General features: G+C 38.5%; 1 protein-coding gene across 1 annotated transcript; it reads left to right on the top strand.

Annotated features, from left to right (window-relative positions):
* Window positions 1–6,809: 6,809 nt before the first annotated feature.
* Rhogap102a (Rho GTPase activating protein at 102A) lies at window positions 6,810–22,292 on the top strand. The gene is made up of 11 exons (XM_070665394.1): window positions 6,810–9,692; window positions 12,018–12,174; window positions 12,982–13,098; window positions 17,276–17,460; window positions 18,953–19,168; window positions 19,671–19,821; window positions 20,058–20,248; window positions 20,863–21,089; window positions 21,220–21,322; window positions 21,530–21,854; window positions 22,110–22,292. Exons 1-11 carry the CDS (start codon window positions 7,752–7,754, stop codon window positions 22,247–22,249), a joined length of 3,753 nt encoding a protein of 1,250 aa, XP_070521495.1. The 5' UTR covers window positions 6,810–7,751; the 3' UTR covers window positions 22,250–22,292.
* Window positions 22,293–22,519: the final 227 nt, after the last annotated feature.

The raw sequence follows: 22,519 nt of genomic DNA, 5'->3' as shown, positions 1-22,519 counted from the left end.
CCGTTCAAGATAAATTTGAACGTAGATCGATCACTCGATCGCGGGCGCGCCCGCGCGCGCGCTAATCAAGCGATCGTGCCCGCTGATTTAAATCGCGTTGGTTTATTTTATTGCACTTGGACGATCGTCGCAAGTGGACCAGGTGACTCCCCGAGTGATGATTCCAATAAATCAGCTTCCAATGTCATCGAGCGACGCTCGTTTTGAAGAACGCCGATGCATCTCCGCGCTAATGTGATCGAACGCGGTTTAAATCGTCAAGCATGATTCCGCCGATCACGTGACCGCGACACGCTTCGCGCTTCGCGGGCAACGGGACGATCGACAACGCCGGCTCTGTTGCGTTTGGCAATTAATCTATGTTCCACGATTACGAATACGTTAGAGAGAAGCCTGTCCCTGGTATCGATATTTATTCTCGTAGCACATGCATTTTTATATGTTTTTTTTTAAGCGAGCCTAATGTTCTATGTCCTGACAAAACGTAAATCTTAATAGCACATTATACATTTTGAATATTGATCTACTATAAAAAAAGAAAGAAAAATAAGAAACATTACGACATATGAAATCGTGTGTACTCATGTTAATCGTAATACTAATCTAGTCGATTTCTCTATGAATAACAAACTTCTTCATATAATTTTATTATAAATTTTTCTGTTAAACTAATATTACAAATTAAAATATTATTACTACTTTTATTAATTAAAAAAATTTTTTTTAAGTAGAAGCAATTTGATAACATGCTTATCACATTAAAAAAATATATCGTTAACACCGAATTCAATTTGTCGGAGGTAGTTAAGCATTAATCTGATTAATTGATTATTGCCCGATTATGTAACGCTCGCGATACATCAACTGCAGTTTTTCTTTTTAATTGGCTATAATTATAATTTTCTTACAAGCGTAGATCTTTGTTTAAAAGTAGTGCTTTATTCTTGTCTCAAATCCAGCTCTTTGTCTCTCAACGTTTATCGATTAAACTTTGATCAATCTCGGGGTATTTCGCGCAACGGGCGGCTCGCGGTTGTATATTATTCTGTTCTTCACCTGCCGCTTTACGACTCTCGTTCTCGCTATGTGCCGTACCCTCGTTTTCGTTTCAGTTCCTCCTCTTACCAGGGTGGACTACGGTACCAGCGAGTAACGAGAATCGCAAAGTTACCGTCGGCTATTATCGCCGTAATTAAACATTACGCGTACACGTTCAGAATAACGCGAATATCGCGGCACCGCCGACACCAGTGAGAAGTGATCAATCGAATCCACGTTCGGTATCATTTCTCACTGAGGAGTGACAAATCACGACCGAGAGGCGCGAGAAACCAATACACGGGACACAGGATTCTCTTCTAATTTTACAGCGAACGACTTCTTCGGGGGGAAAGTAATTAGCAATCACGTTGTTAGATCCGGGAAAGTCAGCGGGAGATAAAATCCGCTCGCGGTGATAAACGAAGAAACGTGCGACGTGAGTGAGAAGAATGGTCCACGGTGAGAGAGTGATACCCCGTGCTAAGTTCTTCGTTGAAAGGTAAAAGCCGAAGAGACGGCGTAAGTGATACGAACCGGTGTTCGATCGGACACCAGCGTCGCCGGCGGTTCCTCGCGTACCGCGCGATGTTGAGCGACGTTAATGACTTCTGTGACGATGCCCGCCGGTATTGAGAAGTGAGCCCTCCGCCTTGGACAAATTAACCGATTCGCACAGATGCCAGGTGTCAATTACGTGCGGTCGGAACGACGATATTCCGCCGCAAGTTGGTACACCAACGTCGACGCGGCACTCATGGGAATTCAAAGTACCGCACAGTTCGTCGACAAGTACCACCACATTACTGGTAAGAATACATATGTGTCTTATATACGACGAAAATTATTTATGGGTGGCGTTCCAGATGTGCACGGTGTAATTCCGGGCACCGATAATAAGATTGTTTAGTCCGTTCTATTTTTTGATTAATTTTCGAAATTTCTTTTTCTTTAAATAAGCAAATTGATGAATTAAAAATTATTTTTTTATACGTTAGTTTGTGATTCTTCTTCTTTTTTCTTTTTACAATTTTATTCTCTAATTATATCACTTTTTGGTAAATTATTTTTATCCATTGAGTTAGTCGAGTTAATTGAGTAATTAATTAAGCATTTTGATCAGTGCTTAATAGTAAAATGCAATTAAATCCTATTTAACAGTAAAATGCAATTTTGCTGAAAATACTAACGTAAATCAAATGCTTATTTTTACCAGAGGTATTCCATTTCAAATTAATAGATTATTTGTTGAGAACACTAATGCATTTACTAGAATTATTTTCATGGATTTTTGCCAGTTACCGCGGTTCACGCGACTGTATCATCACGTTCGTTTGAGACATAAACATGCTTGCCACTAAACTCAATAAAATTTCCATGGTTAGAAAACTTTTAAAGTTTCAAAACCAAAGTATTAATTAAATTACGTGTCATTTTTCAATCGTATATAATTACAAATTCTTTTGATTAATTTTTTTTTAATACGTGTTACATTTATAAAAAATTATTACATCTCGTCAACATAAAAATAATAATTTCAGAATGATATTAAATAATAATTCTGGACAAGCATGATTTTTTTTATTACACAACCGTGAACGAGTTAACTCGAGAATCGCATCTACGATATGATGAAATAGATGACGATTTGGAAATAAAAATGACATTAGAAATGGATGTGTACTACGCGTACACACAGCGTGTGTTATACTTGGCAATCGCGTTCGTTTTCTCGCTTCTATGATCGCCGAGCTCCGCCGTCTGGCAAAAGTTCCACCATATAATCCATAAATAAGTCTTATCCACGCTGTTTGCTTGTATCTACAATGCACACAGATAGACGCAAGTAGTTGTCGCGTTCGAATTATGAAATTGACAAATGCGAATAGAATAAAAAAAAAAGAAAAGAGCGATTTTAACGAAAATTCTTTTCCCGTCCGTGAAAAATATAGCAATTAAATTTATTTTTTTTTTTTAAAGAAAAGGCTATCGGATTTAACGTGATATGCTAAAAGTAATTTTTTTTAATCAGCAAATTTGCAGAAATAAACCGATACTTGTGGCATATTTAATTATTTCAAAAATAAAAATTTTAGATATACTAAAAATGCGAATGATATAATAGTATCATTCGTGACGTCTACGCGGATTTGGCTGCGAATAAAATTAAACTATGGATCAACCTAATTTCTTGACTCATCGTCAACCAAAACTGACAGTGCACAATGACTAGATTCAGCAGAAAAAGCAGCTCAGCCACCGTTGTAAAAATGGTGAATCTGATTAACATATTTTTTTTTTATTTTAGTAGAATCTAGGAGCATACGTCAGATTCATTATTTTTACAACAGTTGCAAAAGCTGCTTTTTCTGCTGAACCTAGCCACCGACATTGTTATAAAAATAATAAACCCTTGGACGTTAACGACAGTATCGAGTCAAGAATTTATTAATATTAAAATAAAAGCACCAACGCCGCGTTATTGGATACTATTTTGTAAAATTGCAATTATTATACCTATGTATTATTATTTAATTACGCGCGTTGCTTTATCGTACAACGATAGTTAACTAAACGAATTCGTAAGCGTCGCGTAATATTGTCAGTCGAAAAGACAGTCTTTCCGCGATTAATTCGCGCCTCCTTTTGCGTTGCCATCCGATGGGCACCCCGTGAATAAAGCTGAAGCTTTCGAGGTGCCCACGTGGTAGCGACATCTGCCGCTTGAGCTTGCAAAGGGTGAGAAAAACCATTTGAAATGGAGAACGCTTTCATCCGCATCTCGCGATTCTCGCGTGACTCGCGATACGTCGCGACGCCGACGCGACGCGTCGGACAACAGCATGGGCGCGTGCGGCGACCTTGCGATATTTTTGCGTTGGTCTAAAAATAATTTGCACATTTTATAATACGTACGACGAGTTTCCTACCCAATCCCGCTGATCGACGATCGAATCTACATCTATATCTACGTGTGTATTATATTACATCGCGCGCGCTGAGAAAAAAAAAAAAAGAAAAAAAAACATAATGAAAATGACGCATCTCGTTCGCTGTTGCAATTAAGCTTGATGAAAAGCCTTCTCTAATTCTTTATTTTTTTTTTTTACTATCCGTCTATTTTTCCGCTATTTTAACACGGAATAATGTTTGGCCGTTTTATATAAGATTTGTTTTTTTTCTAATAATATAACATTGCAAACTTTTTTTTAAAAATGTCTTACAGCATTTACGAAAGATAAGGAAGATGTTTAGAATTTTTTTTTTTATATTGTCTTTGTTATCAATTTTCATTGGTTACGTTTCGCGCGATGGAAGTAGATCGCGTAGAGATATTTCAGCAGAGAGCTGTGAAACAAACGGTACGTCGGATTTTACTCGGCAATGTTGTTCAGCGGTATATACGCGGCACTAAGTGTTGGTGATCATGTGAGCATCAGAACAAAATTATCGCAAAGGGAGGCCAATCCGGTATTTCTGGCGCGATTGTCCGGCGAAAAATAGATTCGTATGGCGGTACAGATTAAAAGACATCACTGGGACGATTATTCTCGTGTTGCATTACGTTATCGTCGCCCTTCCGTAATCTCTTTCCTCCCTCTACCCTTTTTCTCTTTTCCTCTGATCTCTTCCCCTTTTTTATTTTTTCTTTTTCTTATTATGTTTTATATTTTCTGGTTTTCTTTTTCCTCGTCATTTATGTCGTCATAAATTTGAAATTCTTAGAACGCTATTATTACCTTTTTTATTTTTTTTAAACCATCTCGAGTAATGCTTCAAGATATTAATACTACTATGCTTGATTTAAAATATTTAAAAACAAATTTAAATGAAACTATCGTTTTAATATATTCTTATGACATAATTTAAATAGTTTATTTTAATTATAACTTTACTTTCGTTACAAAATCTTTTTTCTTTTTTATAAAAATATTTGTTAAAATTATAATACTGTAATAAATATCACGTTTAATTAAAAATAGATCCGGGACATGTAAAATGTCATATTGCTCTCGATACATTATCGAAATTGCAGTCAATGCAATTGCTACTAACACTGTCTACGTCAAGAGAATATTGACGTTGGCGTCATTTATATACAATAGGAGCTTGTACGGTGACAATATATTACTCGTGCAAAATCTATCGTCGGTGATTACGTAGATCATTATTGGCCGGAGGCGACATTTAATTCTGGCTATCATGAGAATTTAAACTCGGCTGCGCGATTTGTATTGACATACGTCGAACGCATTTTGAGGACAAAAATATTCTAAAAACTCATACGGTACAAACGTCCAATATGATTTACGAATTTTATCAGTGACTTCTAATTAATTTATAGGTTTAAAAATTATTATTTTATTTCAACAAATAAATTAGAGAATAATTTATTTGGGGAAAAAAAAGGGGACAATATTTTACTTTATTAGAAGAATTTAATCTTTATTATTTTTCTTTCGAAATAAATTACCCTTTAAAAATTAATTTATATATCTAAATAGATAATTTTAATTTTTTTTTAAACAGAACTTTATTTATTAATTTATTAAAATGCCAAATAAATAATTTTTATATATTCAGAATTATTTATAGGCATAAATTCGAATTTAATTAATAATTGATGAATGTATTTCACATTATCGATTTCTCGACCTAGTTAAGGTTTCGATTTCCGCGTCGACTGTGAACTCGCGACATAGTGTTTCGTATAAAGTTTCCATCCGCAGGCAATCATCCGGAATTGAATTTCAGATATTGGAATGTAATCCGCCAAGTCCATCACTAGATTCTCGAGGAACCCTTTGCTTTTTAGAATATCAAAAAACATTTTACATTCTATACGCATACATTATAACTTCAAAGACGTGCTTCGTACCACAAGTTTCTAAATAAATTTGATAAAGCTTTATATTAATCTAAAAGTGAAAGTCGCATAGGCGGAATTTTTTGCAAAATGAGAAAAAAAAAAGCGAAGAAATTCGGACAGAAAAATGGTGATTGACGAGGAAGGAAACAAGGTGGAGGAACGACACACGTCGTTCTATCTTTAGAGTTTGCGTTCGCATCATTCGTCGAGACGCCGAAGTGTCTGCCAGGGAAATCTTATCTGTACTTGTTCGAATGTGTTGAAACTTGTTATCGTACCTGTTATAATGAAATTTACGCAAAGGTACAACAAAGAAGCATGCTAAATTATATTACCACCCTTATATAGTTATCTCATAAAATAATTAAAAAAACTTTTGCCAAATTCTATTTAAATCTGTTCAATTTGACTTAACTTTCAATCAAGCAGCTAATACTCCTAGCAGACATTTTTACTCTTTAAAAAAAAAAAAAAAAGAAAAGAAATTTTTACTACGTAAACGTTTCATTCAACTTACAATTTATTAAAATTTTTTTTTCTACGTACATAATCGTAGGTAATTATAATCTAACAAAATACATAGCTGTAAGCTTCCAAATATTTTCCTTCTCGCTATCACTTCAACCACCGTGCAAGATCTATTACGACAAACCCCAACTATTTACCTCGTCCTTTCAATTTTTAACCATTTATCATTCTTTCGAAGTCTGATGTGCCATCGGAATTTCTATTCAACGTTACGACGACGACGAAGTGCGTGTGTGCGTGACGTGCCGTTATAAATTCACGTAAACCGGCATTGTTTTAACGAAGAACGCCAATAGCCGCGGATGGTACGCCGCCAGAAAGCTTCGGTGCTGGTATTTGGCGACGGGGTGACGACGTAACGTCGTCGACAACTATGCACGTCCGGCGAATCTGTGACAGGCTCTCGTTCAGGTATCCTAGAAGCAACGGCAGCCTCTATATCTCCGCGTCTCTTCCTCGGTCTAGTCCCGATCGCAGTCGTTTTTGCAGTGCCCGTCCTCTCTTACATTCGCCGCATGTTCGCTCCGCGTTTCCGCACGAGAGAGCAAAGTGGAGGAAGAGAGAAGGGGCAGAGACGCTTTTAGACACGGAGCGTCCACGAGCGTCGCGACGCCTTGAGGAGCAGTAGTCGCGTATCTTAGCTTCCACCTTGCCGGCTCACGGGCAAACTTGTAACATTAGCGATTCTCGACGTTCGCAAACGAATGGCCGGGACCAACGTCACGTTACGTTTCACGCTGTATTCCGTAATGAAAAACCTCGCCGCCCGGAGACGCAGTTCCGCAGGCCGCACGTGAGAGTGACGAAATTATCCCAGGGAGTGCCTCTTCAACCGTTTCACAGATACTTCTGGCCGTAATTGATCAGTACCGAAAGCTTTTTACCTACTCGCTATTTGCCGCTCGGACTACGTTCTCGCGCGGCGAGCAGCTTCCTCGTCGATCCCGAGCTTTTATCGTCGAAGCTAGTCGCGCCTGACACTTGTAATTATCTGGACGTCGCACGTGTAGTAGAGAAATCATCGTCGTCAGCGGCCACGATCGGCGGCTTAGCGATAATTTTCATCAATGATCGAGCGTTTAAATGAAATGGCGTACGTCTGCCTTACGCAAATCGCATTTTTTTCGCCCGACGTGTCCTTTAGTCAGAGGTGAAATGATGAATCGTCACAAGTGAGCCGAGCGAACGAGATACACGTACATACGTGTCGACTGGCATGGTAGAGTGATCGCTTCGCGAGGTAGTGGTTCCACGTCGTGTGCGGCACAATTTCGCGAAGGTGGTTCGCGTGGCGAGGCGGGACAAGGACGCGACGATGGCAGAGCGTCCTAATGGAGGCAGGAGACGCTCGCGTCGCGACAGCGCGGACTCGATACGCGGGACACCGCCTACGTCGAAAGATCGGAAAACCAAACGTTCCGGCAAGCCCGTCAAGGAGCGATGGCTGCTCACCCGAAAGACGTGGCGGTACATGGCCGACGCCGGCCGACGTCTCATCCCCGACGGCGCACACAATCGGCCAGAAGACATACCGAACATCGAGCAATACTTTCAGGAGGTGTGCCAGAGAGAGCCGCGCTTTCTGCTATGGAGGAAGGCCTCGTATCCCGGTAGCTTGGGCTTTCGCAGCCATCGGCGCCGTAGGCAGATCAAAGGCGGCAGCTGTCGAACTCAAGCTAGCTCAGCCGACGAGGCCGACGACGCGAGGAGCTCGCCGCAAAGCTTCGTCCTTTGCGCGACTACGTCTGGCAAGTTTGATCTGGCGAAGGCGAAGAGAGAGTGGCTGCTGACGTCAGGCGGTAGCAATGACGGCGGCGACGCCGACGACGACGACGACGGCAACGTACCACTGAGCCCGATAACGCGTCGTAGAACGCCCGAGGACGATACCGAGACCGAAGAGCTAGCCGACATGGTGCAGAAGTACCTGAACATGCAAGATAACGCGGTCGATCCAGCGAGGATGTCCGTGAAGTCGCAGGGGTCAGCCGGGCAGACGGAAGGAAAGGAACCATTCGATTATCGCAGCCTGATAGATAAATTGCAACAGCATCTGAACACGATGGTTGCTCAAGCTGAACGCGAAAACGGCTCTCCTAGCTTCAGCCGGAGTACTCACAGCGATGGAAAAGACGCGGTACCAACATCTATGCTGCCGTATCAAAGCGATTACGTTCATAAATCGTTAATGGAGACTCTGAGTCGTTATTACAACAAATCGTCTTCACGGGAACATATTATATCCGACATCTTGACGGATCGAAAGCTTCTCGAAAAGCTGTACTTCGATCTGAGATGTACCAGAGGTTTCAGGGGACCCCGAGCGACCGGTGCGTACAGTTCACCGTCCGTTCGATGGTGGACCCACGAGAGAACAAGGGCGCCTATCAAAGAATCCAGCAATCGAGCAGGACCTCGAAGAGACCCGATCTCACCGCCGCCTCTAATCGCCGTTCAAGAACCTAGCACCGACCGAAGTTTCCTCGACAACGGCGTGCAAACCGACCCGGTTTCTCAAGACGTTCTCGACAGCTATTTGCTGGAGAAGGAAAAAGAAGAATCGTCGCAAAGAGAGCACGCGTCGCACAAGTCCAGCGGACGAAGACGAAGTAGCGTCGACAACGACGACGTATCACCGTCCGTGAGCGACACCATTAAGAGATACCTGCGGATGGCGCGGAAGAAGTCTATGGACGCGGACAAAATCGACCGATTCAAGCGAGTCAATTACGATCGGAATTTGCGGAATATCAAAGCCAAGGGCGAGATCACCAAGCCCGGGGACGACGACGGCAATAACAAGGGCTGCCAGACGGAGGATAACTGGGGGGTGCACTATCGCGAGATGTCCTCTGCTGGTCCCGGGGAAATCCAGTCCGAGAACTTGTCGGATGCCGACACGACGACATCACCGCTGGTCAGCAGGAACGCTAGTTCGAGAAGCAGCATCGATGCCGGTCTCGGTTCCGAAGAAGCCTCTTCCACCCCCGTGAAACATCCCCATCACCATCAGTCCTTTCTCTCTCATCTTTTGCATGGTTCTAACTCGCATAAGGATAAGCCTCACTCGACACTCAGTTCGCCGGCACTCACGTCACCGTCCGTTAATTCCGCAGGTGGCACAGCGATGCAGAAGAGCAAGTCCTCGAGTAGTGTTGTGCATCACGGCACTCGGCTGGTGGCAAAGAAGATTTGGCAGTACAGAAGCAAGAGTACGTCGAGAGGATCGCATCAGCCATCCGTGTGGACACCTCAGGTGAGTCTATCCTCGCTTATATATTTTACTACAGAGTGTATTCGCGGCACGGAATTTGTACGAGAAAATATATATCGAATTAAAATTTTTTTTTTTAAGTATGTATTAAGCAGGCTTCGAACTTTGTTACAATTAATTTAACTGATCACATTTTATACTTTTACTTCAATATTTTATATTTAAAAAAATCTTTAACAAAAACGGGATTAATATTTTGCTAAAAATAATTTTTTCATGTATAATTCTAACCGAGTGTGATATAAATAAAAAAAAAATATGTTTCTTTATTCACCAAATATTAAAGATCGAATCTTTCAAGATTTCGAGCTTGATTTCGATTCTTGAACTTTCTCTAAAATAATGATACGCGGTTAATATTTGTTCAGATTTTATCACATAAGGTATCAGTTAAATTTATAAGTGTAAAGCTCTGCGTAGAGTCTCATCCGCGAGTTGTCATAAAATGCAACAGCTGAGAGTAGAATGAACTACGTCTTCTGGAAATAATATAATGGGCTATAGAGAATGCATTCTTTGGCGTCTCCACGAGATTAGCGAAAAGCTTAATAAAAAGGAACAGTAGATATCATGTATTTGGCATAGACCTGCATTTTCGTAATGGCAACTTTTGGCGGTGGTATCCATACTACTTCGAAGCAAGAATGTCTTTTGAAAGAGCACGAATAAGATTCTGAATTATAAGGGTGTTTGTCGAAATTGGCAATTGGTGTCTGGGCTATTTTTGGAAAAAGTTATTCTTGCAAATTGGTTTTGATATAATGGATTATTTACGGCCATTAGAATTTGCTGAGTGGTTTTTATAGAAATCCCGAAGAACATTAGGTGCACGTTTCTCTTTTTGTGATATAAGTAGTCTTCAACTTCTCTTTTTTTTCTTTCTTTTCTTTTCTTTTTTTTTTTTTTTTTTAGAAATGTTGTGTTTAGAAACAATCCGTTTAAATTAACACGCAAAATAACGTATCGTTATTCACACGAGAGTCTCTATGTGAGGAAAAGGAAATTTTTGATTCCATATTAACATTTATATACCTTTCCGTATTTGCCATAATTTGGGTTTCTAAAAGGAACGTTCTTCCCTATCGCTTACAATTTAAACATACATTACAAATTGCCGCAAAAGACGTCATTTAAAATCTTTAAGAAAAAAAACATGTACAACTATAAATTAAATTTTTTTTCTAACTCAATTTAAATTAAACTTTTTAAAAATTAAAAAAAATATATATATTAACAGCTAATTTTTTTACGGTAAAAATTGTATATCGGCATATATACTGTATTTAATTAATCGTCGTACGGAATTGATGATTTCTTTCTTTCTCCTTTGACAACTCGTTATCCTTTAAAATGTTTAAGCGTACGGGGGATGAGAAAGGAGAAAAGAAGAAAAAGGGGATCGACCTTGTGGCAGACATTCTCGTTAAGCGGTAAGCGCGATAACCAATTTAGGGTCTCGGAATTTTGCTGGCGCCGCCAGAAATAGTCAGCCAACGCGCGCGCACGCATGGCGATGTGTATATAAACTATACTTAAATCCCGCTGCTACTTACTCGGATATACCCACACACCCAAAGTCGAAGTATTACTATTGGCGCGTTCAGCTATTCTCATGTAACGTTTCTCCGTTATTCTAACGAATAATATGCCGATAATTCTCGAGGGGAAGAAGAAAAAAAAAAGTTGTTTCTCGTAAATGTTGGGAATTTAAAAAGAATTATCTTTTTAAAGAAAATATGTAAAAACATCAAGTACACGCGATTCTTCTATAAAAGGTTTAATAATAAAAAAAAAAAAACTAGTGTTAATTTGTAATTATGAATAAAATAAATAAAGACTAAACTGATGAATGAAAATTTGATGCGCCCGGATCGCATCAAAGCTATTTTTTTATCAATATATTTATTCAATCATATTATAATTTCTAATTTATTTAAAAACATATTTTCTCGAATTAAAATGTCACGTATAAAATATAATATTCTTATTTGTATTTAAAATAAAAAAATATAGAAAAGTTAATTAATCGCAATAATACTGAAAATAAATTGAACTAGCGGCAAGTCCATAAAATTTAATTTCGCTAATTTACTCTAATTTACGATAAGACCAATTTGCGTAATCGTTGCCAGAACTAAATTTGAATCAAAGATCTAGCCTAATAAGATATCTTGCGTTTAGTTCAGCTTACGTGCCGCTGTCTCTCGATATAATGTGTCTAATGTGAAATTTATCAAGATCCGTGAAGAACGACATCAGCTGACTTACAAGTTAACTAAAGAATGCATCGTTTCTCTTATGTTACAGGGAAAATGTACGTGGGCGGGCACTGGAGGTCGGCGTGTAACTTTACAGGATACACCGTTGCGAACACTGTCGGAAACCGAGAGAAAAGTTCTCTGCAAGGTAGCCGTGGCGAAGCTTCAAACCCTCAACTTGGGTGTCCACATCAAACCACCGAGTGGTAAGTAGTCGATATAAAATTAAAAAAGAAAATCTTAACCCATTTGTATCATTATTATACAATATCTGCACGTGCGCAACAATTTCTAATAATTCAACATTGCCTCCACAATTTTATCTTCAAAGAGAACTTGTTTCTCTAATCGATTTTCACGTGTAACAATAAAAATCGAAATACCTCGCAATTTATTTCTCTCTGTGCGTACGTGTTTAAGACATTATTTCAAAATCTATCGCGGAAGATGTGGCATCGTTCGGCTGTCTCGTTTGAACTCCAGATGATTGACATGTTTATGACCGCGAGTGTTCGCCTACTGTGAAGTAATCACTTGGGTTTCTCCTCCTAAATGTCTCGTCTTTCGCGAACTTTATTTGCGATACGTACGAACAAGAGAATCTGAATACAAGTCAAATCGTTGTATTACAAAAGCACTTAACATGAAACGTGACGAAAGTAGAATTTGTAAAAAAAAGAAAAAACCCCTCTACTGCATAAATCATTGCACGTGTAATAAAAAAAAAACCCCTCCACGTACGAGATTAATCAAAAATATTATTTATATTACTTAATCTTATTAAAAAATAATTTTTTCTTCTTTATTTAAAATTTATTAAACTATCTGCGATTTTTAATAAGAATTTCTTTCAAATTAATTTCTTTTACGTAATAATTTTTCCTTCGATTAAAAGTAGACGTTTCAATTTTACAAATAAATTGCATTTAAATGTGTATTAAATTATATTAGAGTACGTCGGGGTGTGTTTTTGGAATAAGAAGTACGTGAGATCGTTCTCGGTTTCTTTTCAGAGTCCCTCGGCAGTGGGTCAGTGACCACGAAGCCAAAGAGACGGCCGTATTTGCTGAAGAGGAAGGCTCTTACGACAGGGTTCTTCGATAACAAGGGGAAAAATGAAAAAGAAAAAGGTAAGTACGAGCCGCGCCAATTCTTATTACTCGCGTCGTCGGGTGCAAAGGCGTTGGTATTTTTATCGCGCTGCGAAAACGATCAAAGTTCGAGAATAAGTAATAAAACGTTATTCATACCGGCGGCCCAATATTTACCCCCCTTTTAATTAAAGAATCTCTCTCGTCGCGAGCGGCCAAGTTACAAATTTCACAGATCCCCTTCGACGTCTGTGCGATTTATTTATAAGGGTAATATCGGGGAGAATCGCGAAGAATCGCGGCTATTAGGTCACGTTGGGGCAAACGTGGGGGTTCAACGAAACCTCGTGCCCGGTCAACTTATTCAATCGCCTCAATGAAATTTCATTTATTCGTTTCGCACAAAGAAAATGAGGGGAGGATCTAAAATATGAATAATTCTCCTTTACGACTCGACGATCCTTACTAAAACCGACAATAAAAAAAAAAAGAAAGCTACGCCAATCAACGTTCTATTAAAATTATTCGACTTTAAATAAATCGGCCGCGACTTATTACGCGCGTTTGTATTTATTCTCGAGAAAAATATTAAATTATTCGCGCGATCCCGAATATACGGTGGAAATAAACGTAACGTCGAAAACGCATGAATTATTTCGGCAATGCGGCGAGAAATTTCGGTAATTATGGAAAATTATCGCGGGGAGGTAAAGGAAAATCTGGTTTGCGATCGAGTCAATGATTAAAACGTACGTGCGTGGCTTTAACGCGGAGAAAACCGCGTGCCTCGCGAGAGTAATTTATGGCGCAATTATTTATTTGAAAAAGAACTAGTTCAGTTATTTTCAGGTGGATACTATAAAGTGGCGAAGTTCGAGGGTGTACCCCGGCTCTATCACTTGATACGTTTACGACATTCCTGCGCGCGTATATACGTGCGTATATGCACGCACATATATAACGCGCGTGTATATTTCAATCTATACGACATACAAAGGCAAATATTACTCTTGGGACAAATATCTGATCTATTTTAGTCGGCTGTTTGTAGCCCCGCTATTTCAAATTCCATGCTTGGTCGTTGTGAAAAGTAAGTCGAGTAAATCACTCGTTAAACACATTCCTTGCCGTTTATTTTAATTCGATAAAAACTTTTTTTGTGGTAATTACACGGTATAAATAATAAAGATTCAAGCGTAAATAAATTGTAGACTTAAACAAGTAAGAAAAAAAAAAATAAAATAAAAAGAAAAGTTAACTTTAATGTAAAAACTTTTGCGAAATATTAATTAAAGAATTTTTTTTTGGTTTTTCTTCGCGGATTACACGCTGAGGTTAATCTTTTTCTATCGAATGTTTTGACGTTGGCGGAATTATATACGAGGGAATTGTTGAATTCAGCGACCCTATTTAAAAACGCATTCGACGTAACCTGTTACACATTCGCTCTGCTCCCATTTCGTCTCATTACAGCGAACTAATTAAGCGTTTTCTGGGTACGCGGTTGTTACGGTTTCCACGATATTTACGCTACACTCGGGTACCGTTGGCGCAGCTTCGAATAAAGATCCAACACACGCAAATTTCAATCAATACTTTTGATAAATGGACCGCGCGCAAATCACATTGCGTTACGTTATGAAATAAATTCGTGAGATATTTTCGCAGATTATTAATATTTTTCCACGGCCGATTAATTAAATTGGAATTTAATTTTAATTTAATTTATAAATTAATTCGTAATATTGTGTTATCTCGATAAATTCTATTAATCGGAGCGAAAGACACACGTTTACCGACTCTCAGCTATATGGAGCCGGCAAAGAGATGGGGTGTATTAGCTTCGGTCGACCAGGCTGGTATGAGACACAATTTCGTCGGCTAAATTTAGTCACAGAATGCTCGGTGGCGGTACATATTTCCGCATATATCAGGTTTATTTGTGGTTCGCGCGCGTTAAGTACAAGTGCTCGTGTGTAGGGACACTAGGCGTCAATCGGGAGACTTTCGCTGACAAAGCGCTTCCTTTAGCGCATATACATATATCGCGCGCCTTTTCACGCGGGTGTATATTCGCCCGATTTATAAGCCGCGGATTGAAGCTTGATTTCTACAAAAGCGGATTTCGCGCTAAGCGTGGAACGAACTTTTAAATCCCACTTAATTCGCAAGCGATATTATATTTGGAATTATAATTGAATGGTTTACGGTTGTCTACGGTCGACGGCGTGATGTTGGCTTACTTACTTTGTATCTGCTGGGTAGGTTAAGGTAGATTAGGGTAGGTTATTTCCCCGTCTGTTCGTCCGTCCTTCCTTCCTTCCTTCTTTTCGTGGCAGTATCCTGGATTATCCTGGCGTCTTGTAGCACTTCAAATCACTCGGCACTATATTACACTGCTCTGCTTTTTTTTATGATCAGTCACAATCACTATCACCATCACTCACTCGAGAGACGAACGACCGAAAGAATGACGGTGGATTATCGCGGCGATTATTCACGGATTAAAATTAAGAAGCGCGACGAACGATCAGCTGTTGTACCGAGTTTCCACTCTCGACATCCGTAGCGTTGCTATTTCCGCCGGGTGCTCGTTCGAATCGTCCTCGAATCATCCTCGACGCAGGAAGCTGGCCGCGACGTAAAACGAGGTCCGTCCAGGAGTCACCATTTGTTCTCCGGTCGACTCTCGGAATGAACGAACGTCGAGAACTTGCGGTGAATGAGACGGCCGCGATATAAAGTGTTCCTCGCGCACTTCATCTTCCCCACGTTCTTCAGAAGTCACTTTATCGAAACGGAGACGGTGCAGATCTCACGCTCGCAAATTTGATCTTAAATTTCAGTATAAAAAATTCCGTCGCGAACGTTGCATCTTCGATGCTCGCGTATCGTCGCCCGACTACCAGTACGCGAAGCCATCATGGCGGAATAAAAAATGGGACCGAGTGGTCAGCGCTCTAGGGTCTTTTTCTTAGCCAATCCCAGGTCTTCTGTCATCAGATCATCGCCGAGCGCCGTCACCGAGCGTTGTCACCGAGCGCCATCGACGACGCCCGAATACAATCACTGTTGGTCGCTGGTGAGGCGCGGTAAAGGGAAGAGAAATCGCGAAAACGGTCTTAGCCTGAACATAAAAAAGTCGCCTTTTGTTTCTTCGATAAAATCTCGTCGGTAGAATAAACGTCGGCGAGGACTTGCACCAATCACTCGACTTTTGAGAAAGTTACTGCACATCCTCTGCGCGCAGATTCTCGGCCAGCCGGCCGGCTAGCACAAACTTGCACGGACTGATACGAAATATACGAACCGTTACGAGCCTGCGAGGATAGTTACGAGCGTTAGAACAATAGCACAAGCTTGTCGCGTAATAATTCACTGAAGAAATCCGATAAAGGTAAAGTCCCGACTATCAAATTAATTCTTTCTAAATGTGAGATAACAGGAAAATCCATAAATTTTACGTCTAAGTAACGTTAGTCTTCCAAATATACAGATAAATCAAGTTGCGTCTACACACATAAACATATGCCTATCAGGAAATGTCAATTACTTAAGTGTGTGAGTATATGTGCAACAAGATACACCGAAGATATTTATACACGCAATGTCCATATGTTCACACTTCGTGGATCTAAATACGTACCTCACACCGCCGGACCTATCATACGAGGGTGGCAAAGTGTTATGACGATGGATGCTGATCATTTCGATGCTCCCAGGCGAGGAGATGCTCGTTCCGTTCACGCATGACATTGCGATGCGTAAAGTGCCTCTTATCTCATGCCCGTATTCGACAGGTATATTTCGAAGCGAGTTAAGTTGAAACGCGAAATAGATTCCGATCTACAATCAAACGATATAAAGCCCAGCGTCAGACTAGAGATTGAAATTGAGCTGAGGTTTAACGAACCAGAAGAAAGTAAACTAATATCTGATTTATTAAACTATTCTTTGATTTATCAAATGCCAATATAGTTTCAATCTTGCTACAGGATTTATTACCTTTCAGTTTATCATCAAACTTCTTCTGAGCACAATTGACAATTGGCTTCATATGCGGTATACTTTAAACGTATTCAACATTAACTGTACATAATATTATCTACAATAATTAAACGAATATACGATAGGTAAAAAATTTTAAGAAATAATATATTTATATGCAAACTTCTAAAAAGGAAACTAAAATTATTGTATATCTTATTGTTGGCAGACGTTGCAGGTGGTTTGGTGTTTGGCGTCCCACTATCGCAGTGCGTGGAGAATGATAGGATTGCTAGAATAGCTGCTGGGGAAGAAGCTGCTGATATCGGTTGCTTAAGCAGGAGTAGTCGGAACGGAAGTAGAGCCAGCTTTTCTAGTCTTCTAGAAACGCCAACGACGTCGAAAACAGAAGAGGTAAGAAATTAGTAGACAACAATTTGTTTTATATAGTAATTTATTTTTTAATATCAAACATAGGTAATTAAACACATTTTACAATTATTTTCAGATATTTTTTATTTCTTATAAAAGCTTTTATTTTAATAATAAGTAGAAATGTTTAAGAAAACTCATGAGTATCGTGACTGTACGGTGCGAAATTGTTGAAAAATTTGTTTTAAATTTCGTGTGCTTTATGTTGCGTTATAAAGAAGGATGCTTCAAAGAAATTTGTAATTACGTCTTGAATTTACATAATAGGTTTGAAACAAACTTTTCGAACAACCTGAGACTCCCATCGTTATTAAAGTCGTTGACCTGTATTACTTACGAAAGTTTCTTTCGAGTGGGTAAAGCTTGGCAGCTGATCGACCGACTATTAAAGATACCCCGCGAGCGACAGACAAATATAGAAACATAAAACTATAGTCATACGTGAAGAAATGTTATTTAGAAGAGGTATTGTTTTATATTAATAAATAGGTCGAAATTATTAATAGTAGTAATAAATTAGTGTTCAACATAACTAGAAATCGATAATACGTCGCTTGCAATTGAAAGTTTTGCAACCTAGAATTAAATCGTCTGTTCACAGGACTCGAAATATCTACGCTTCATTGGCAGAAATGATATTGATATATTGTATAATATCTCTCTCGACTTCGGGCACATACGTTACGATTTATTTCCGGTTAATTGATAAAAGATATGAAACGATTAATCTACGAGGAAAAAAGTAAAGAAATCAGGTGGTTTATAGCGTCAGCAGCAACTTTTACTAAAGATATAGATAGTTAAAATAAAACAGTGTTATCACGTTCCTTATATTTAAAGAAATTTAGAGAAATACAGTAATAATTATCTTATTCTGCCAAAGTCCATTTACTATTAATCAAAAAGATATTAGAAGTTTAATTAATCTACTTTTACTATCATTTTTCTTGATATCTCTGCGCCAGACATGCCTAACGCGATTGATCGATCGTCTACATGTGACACGAGAAGAACGACGAATAGAATTCTCGAGCCGACGTCACCTGCATCTCCCGCGTCTGAGGTGACATCATAGATCAGAGACACAAATAGAAGAGGAACGAGATCGCTAAATTTAACTGCAGATTAATTAAGAACTCCCAATTTTACGAAGCATTTTACTTTGTTATTGGCAAGTAAATTATAACGCGAATTATCACCCCGTTGAAATATGATCGTTATGGAGTCCGTTTTTATCTGATATGATAGCGTATTACTGTGTGTAAATCAGTTTAAATGTTTCTAAATGAAATAATTACGTTAAATGCAAGCAGACGAGTACCTGTATTTCTGGGATAGAAGATTAAATGTTCAATTTTGCAAATCGTAAATCACTCGCGTTCAAAACTCTTGTATATTTTTAAATTTAAACAAACATGTTTCATTTTTTATATATACAAAATAAAAAAATGTGTATTTTTTTTTATTTAATTAGGGAAGTTCCTGCGAATCTCTGTTGATGAAAGGTGATGCTCTCACAGGAAACGATTCTGGAGTGCTCGAATTAAGTGAGAATAGCGGAGGATGTCACGGCAGTGAGTGCGACATGGTACCAAGTATCGTAAGACAATGTATTAATCACCTCGAGGCCACTGGCCTTCGAACAGTAGGTGTGTTTCGCGTGTCGCCATCGAAAAAAAGAGTAAGACAGGTATGACGATTTTTTTTAATGACATCATCTCTTTTGACAAAGGCATTTTCACTTTGATCTCGATCATACTTAATCATTTCGAAATAAATATTTGGATACTATTTTTAGATTTTAAAAACATTTGTTTTATTTTTTAAAAATATCTCGAATACTAAAAATATTGTGACATTTTCACTAACACATTCTTTTTTCCTTAATGTCTAACGTATTGATTAAAAAAATTGTTTTAAAATTGATACATTAAATAAAAATAAAAAAAAAAAAACTCTAGGTTTAGCCGACCCATATGTAACGAGAACGCGCAGCCACGATAATGTGTCATTCAACGCTTTTAGTGATTGATGGAAAAAATAAATTGCCAAATGCCATTTTTTTTATCTCAATAGAAATTTAATTACTCGCGATTAAAAGTCAATTATTAAATTTTATTTTTGAAAAATAGATATCTGAATATGTATTATGTGCTAATTTTAAACGTGTGACATTTCTATAATTATTTCAGTTAAGAGAAGATTTTGATTGCGGTCGGGAGACAAAGATAAGTCTTGATCAATCTCCCCATGATGTGGCTGCCCTCTTAAAGGAATATTTCCGTGATCTGCCGGATCCCTTGCTTTGCAGGGATCTATATCAGGCTTTCGTACACACTCAAAGTAAGCAAAAGTCAGATTTTAATATGACCCCCTTTCTTAACTTTTTTTCTCCCGTAATTCAATCTTAGCAGCATAAAGTCTGTATTATCAATTCTCAATTTACTTGCACGCTGAAATGTCAATCGTTTTTTTTTTTCTATTAAATCTTTTTACTTTAAAATTTCAATTTAAATTTTTGATTTACCAATTTTTTTCGATAAAAGCGCGATAAGTGAGTTATTTGAATAATTTGTCAGAAATCAGGAACAGACGGCTGCAGCAAGAAGCCTTGCAGCATCTCATTCAACTCTTACCTACACCCAACCGTGAAACTCTCTGGGCACTTCTGAAATTTTTGAACGTCGTTGCGGCAAACAGTGAGGACCAAAAGAGCGAGACGGATGAATTGATCCCAGGGAATAGAATGGACACGACGAATCTCGCGACTGTGAGTTTTCACCGTTTGAAGTGTCTTAGAAAAACGTCTGTAAAACAAATGTGTGCTGTCTGGATTCCTTGACCCGAAACAGGACCATTGGTCGCGTGACCTCGATAATCGTCACAGCGTCCCTTAAAAGGACGTTGACCTTAACGAGGATCCCCTTTTAAACGCGTCCCGACTCGGAGAACACATTTGGAGAATTGTCTTCCGAGAACAGCTGTTGCGTCCTGCCTTAATCTCTCTTTTTTAATTTGACCTGTATTCCGAGATTCTTCCAAAAAATTTTTCTCTCGGGAGTTACACGTAACGCTATTTCTATTATATTACGGAAATTATATAAATTAAAAAGATCATAGATCTACTTCTATTAAATTATTATATAAGATGATATTTAATATATAAGATTATAATTGTTAAATAAGATTTCACAAATGTCAGTATCATTGTAACGAGCATGGCTGAAATATGTGATTAATTAATAATTAATTAAATAACCGATGTGTGCTTTTGATTAGTATCATGCTATTTCGACCATTGTCCATCATTGCGAAAAGTTAAATTAGAAATCAATATCGGTTTCAATAATGTACAAGTTAAAAGTGCCAGATCGCGCATTTTAGGTGTTTGCGCCAAATATTCTACATTGTATGAAGCCCGGTCATGTGAGGTCAGAGGTCTCAATGGAGAGGGTCGAGGAGAGAATAGATGTGATAAACGTGGTGCAAACACTTCTGGTACACACGTCAACATTGTTCACAGTACCAGCAGCGCTTTTGGATGAAGTATACCACCATATGATGGATACTCACCCGATAGAATTGGATATCGCCTTATCACGTCGTGTCGAGTAAGTTATTTATGAGAAATATCCTATCTTCGAAACTTATAATTAATAATCGTGATTAGTTCGTTGGCATTTATTATTAATTTATACGACACACGAAAAGTTAAAGCAAATTTTGTGCATGCTCTTGCAGGCAATGCGGATATGAAGCGGATCCCTGCAGCGAGGCGGAGACATTTTCAGTAGAAGAGACGCTGACTATGTCTACGACCACCGGGACAGCAACGACGAGAAAGGTGCTATATAAAAATCTATATTTTTTTACACTCCGAATAAAACCATTGAAAAGACAAGATATTTGGAAACAGAAAATAAGGTTTTATGAGTCACTGGAGATATTTTCAGAAACACTTTGACACGTGCACCTCTGAATTTATTATTTTTATCTCTTTTGCGAGGTATATCGTGTTAAAATTTATTTTAACTTTTCTTTTCATTTTCAGGTGTGGACGAGAGAACAATGTTTACATAAAACTGCGGGTATCGGTGGCGATATTGGACCAAAGCATCGACGACCGAAAAGATCAGGAAGCCGAAGGAAAGAAGAGGGCAGAAGCAACAGTGTCGATAGTGGATCGAGTGAGGATCCGTCCGACCGGCGAAGATCTTCACCGATAGTAATAACCGCTAGTCTCACCATACCTATGTCCGACGCATTCACCTTGAACCTCGACAACCCGGACATTCCTTATATCGAGGAAGCACCAAGGCAACCGAGCACTCCCCTGAGGCGACAGAGGCAGAGGTCCATTTCCGCTTGCAGCGAAGGTTTGCATGTTATTTAATATAATGGTTTTAGAATAAAATATATAAAAAAATATATATAAGATATATAAGAAATAGAAGAAAAAAGAATAATATATAATTTTTTAATTAATATAGCCCTCTAAAGGATAATTTATATGCGATATTAATCTGTGTTAGTTTAAGAATTAATTTAACTTTCAGATAATTTTATAATACAATTATAAATTAAATAAATAATGTTTCTTTTTTATTTGAATCTAATGTGTCTATTTTTAGGAGGAAGACACGGAAGTGATAGTGCTGTAGGTTCCTCTGCAACTCTATCAGGCGATCAAGCACTGAGTTCCCCGCCTTCATGGGCATCGTCGCCACCGGGGAGTCCTGATAGCACAGTCACTGCTATTTCATATAAGTAGCAACGTAGAGCGAGTTTCGGACCACTTGTGGGCAAGGGAGGGGGGGAAGGGCGCGGGGAATGGGGAGGGAAGCGACAACTAATTATAGTAACTAATTTTAATTATTTTTACCTATAATTTTATTATGCAAAATTAAAAGGTATTTAATTATTTTTATCTATAATTTTATTAGGCACGATTAAAAAGCATTTAATTATTTTTATCTGTAATTTTATTTAGGCAATTAAAAGGCATTTAAGTATTTAAAGAAGTACTCAATTATTAGGGAAA

The sequence above is a fragment of the Cardiocondyla obscurior genome, linkage group LG13, assembly GCF_019399895.1.
Source record: "Cardiocondyla obscurior isolate alpha-2009 linkage group LG13, Cobs3.1, whole genome shotgun sequence".
Classification (NCBI taxonomy): domain Eukaryota; kingdom Metazoa; phylum Arthropoda; class Insecta; order Hymenoptera; family Formicidae; genus Cardiocondyla; species Cardiocondyla obscurior.
Note: the sequence above shows the minus strand (reverse complement) of the source record. Positions and strands in the feature narration are given on the sequence as shown.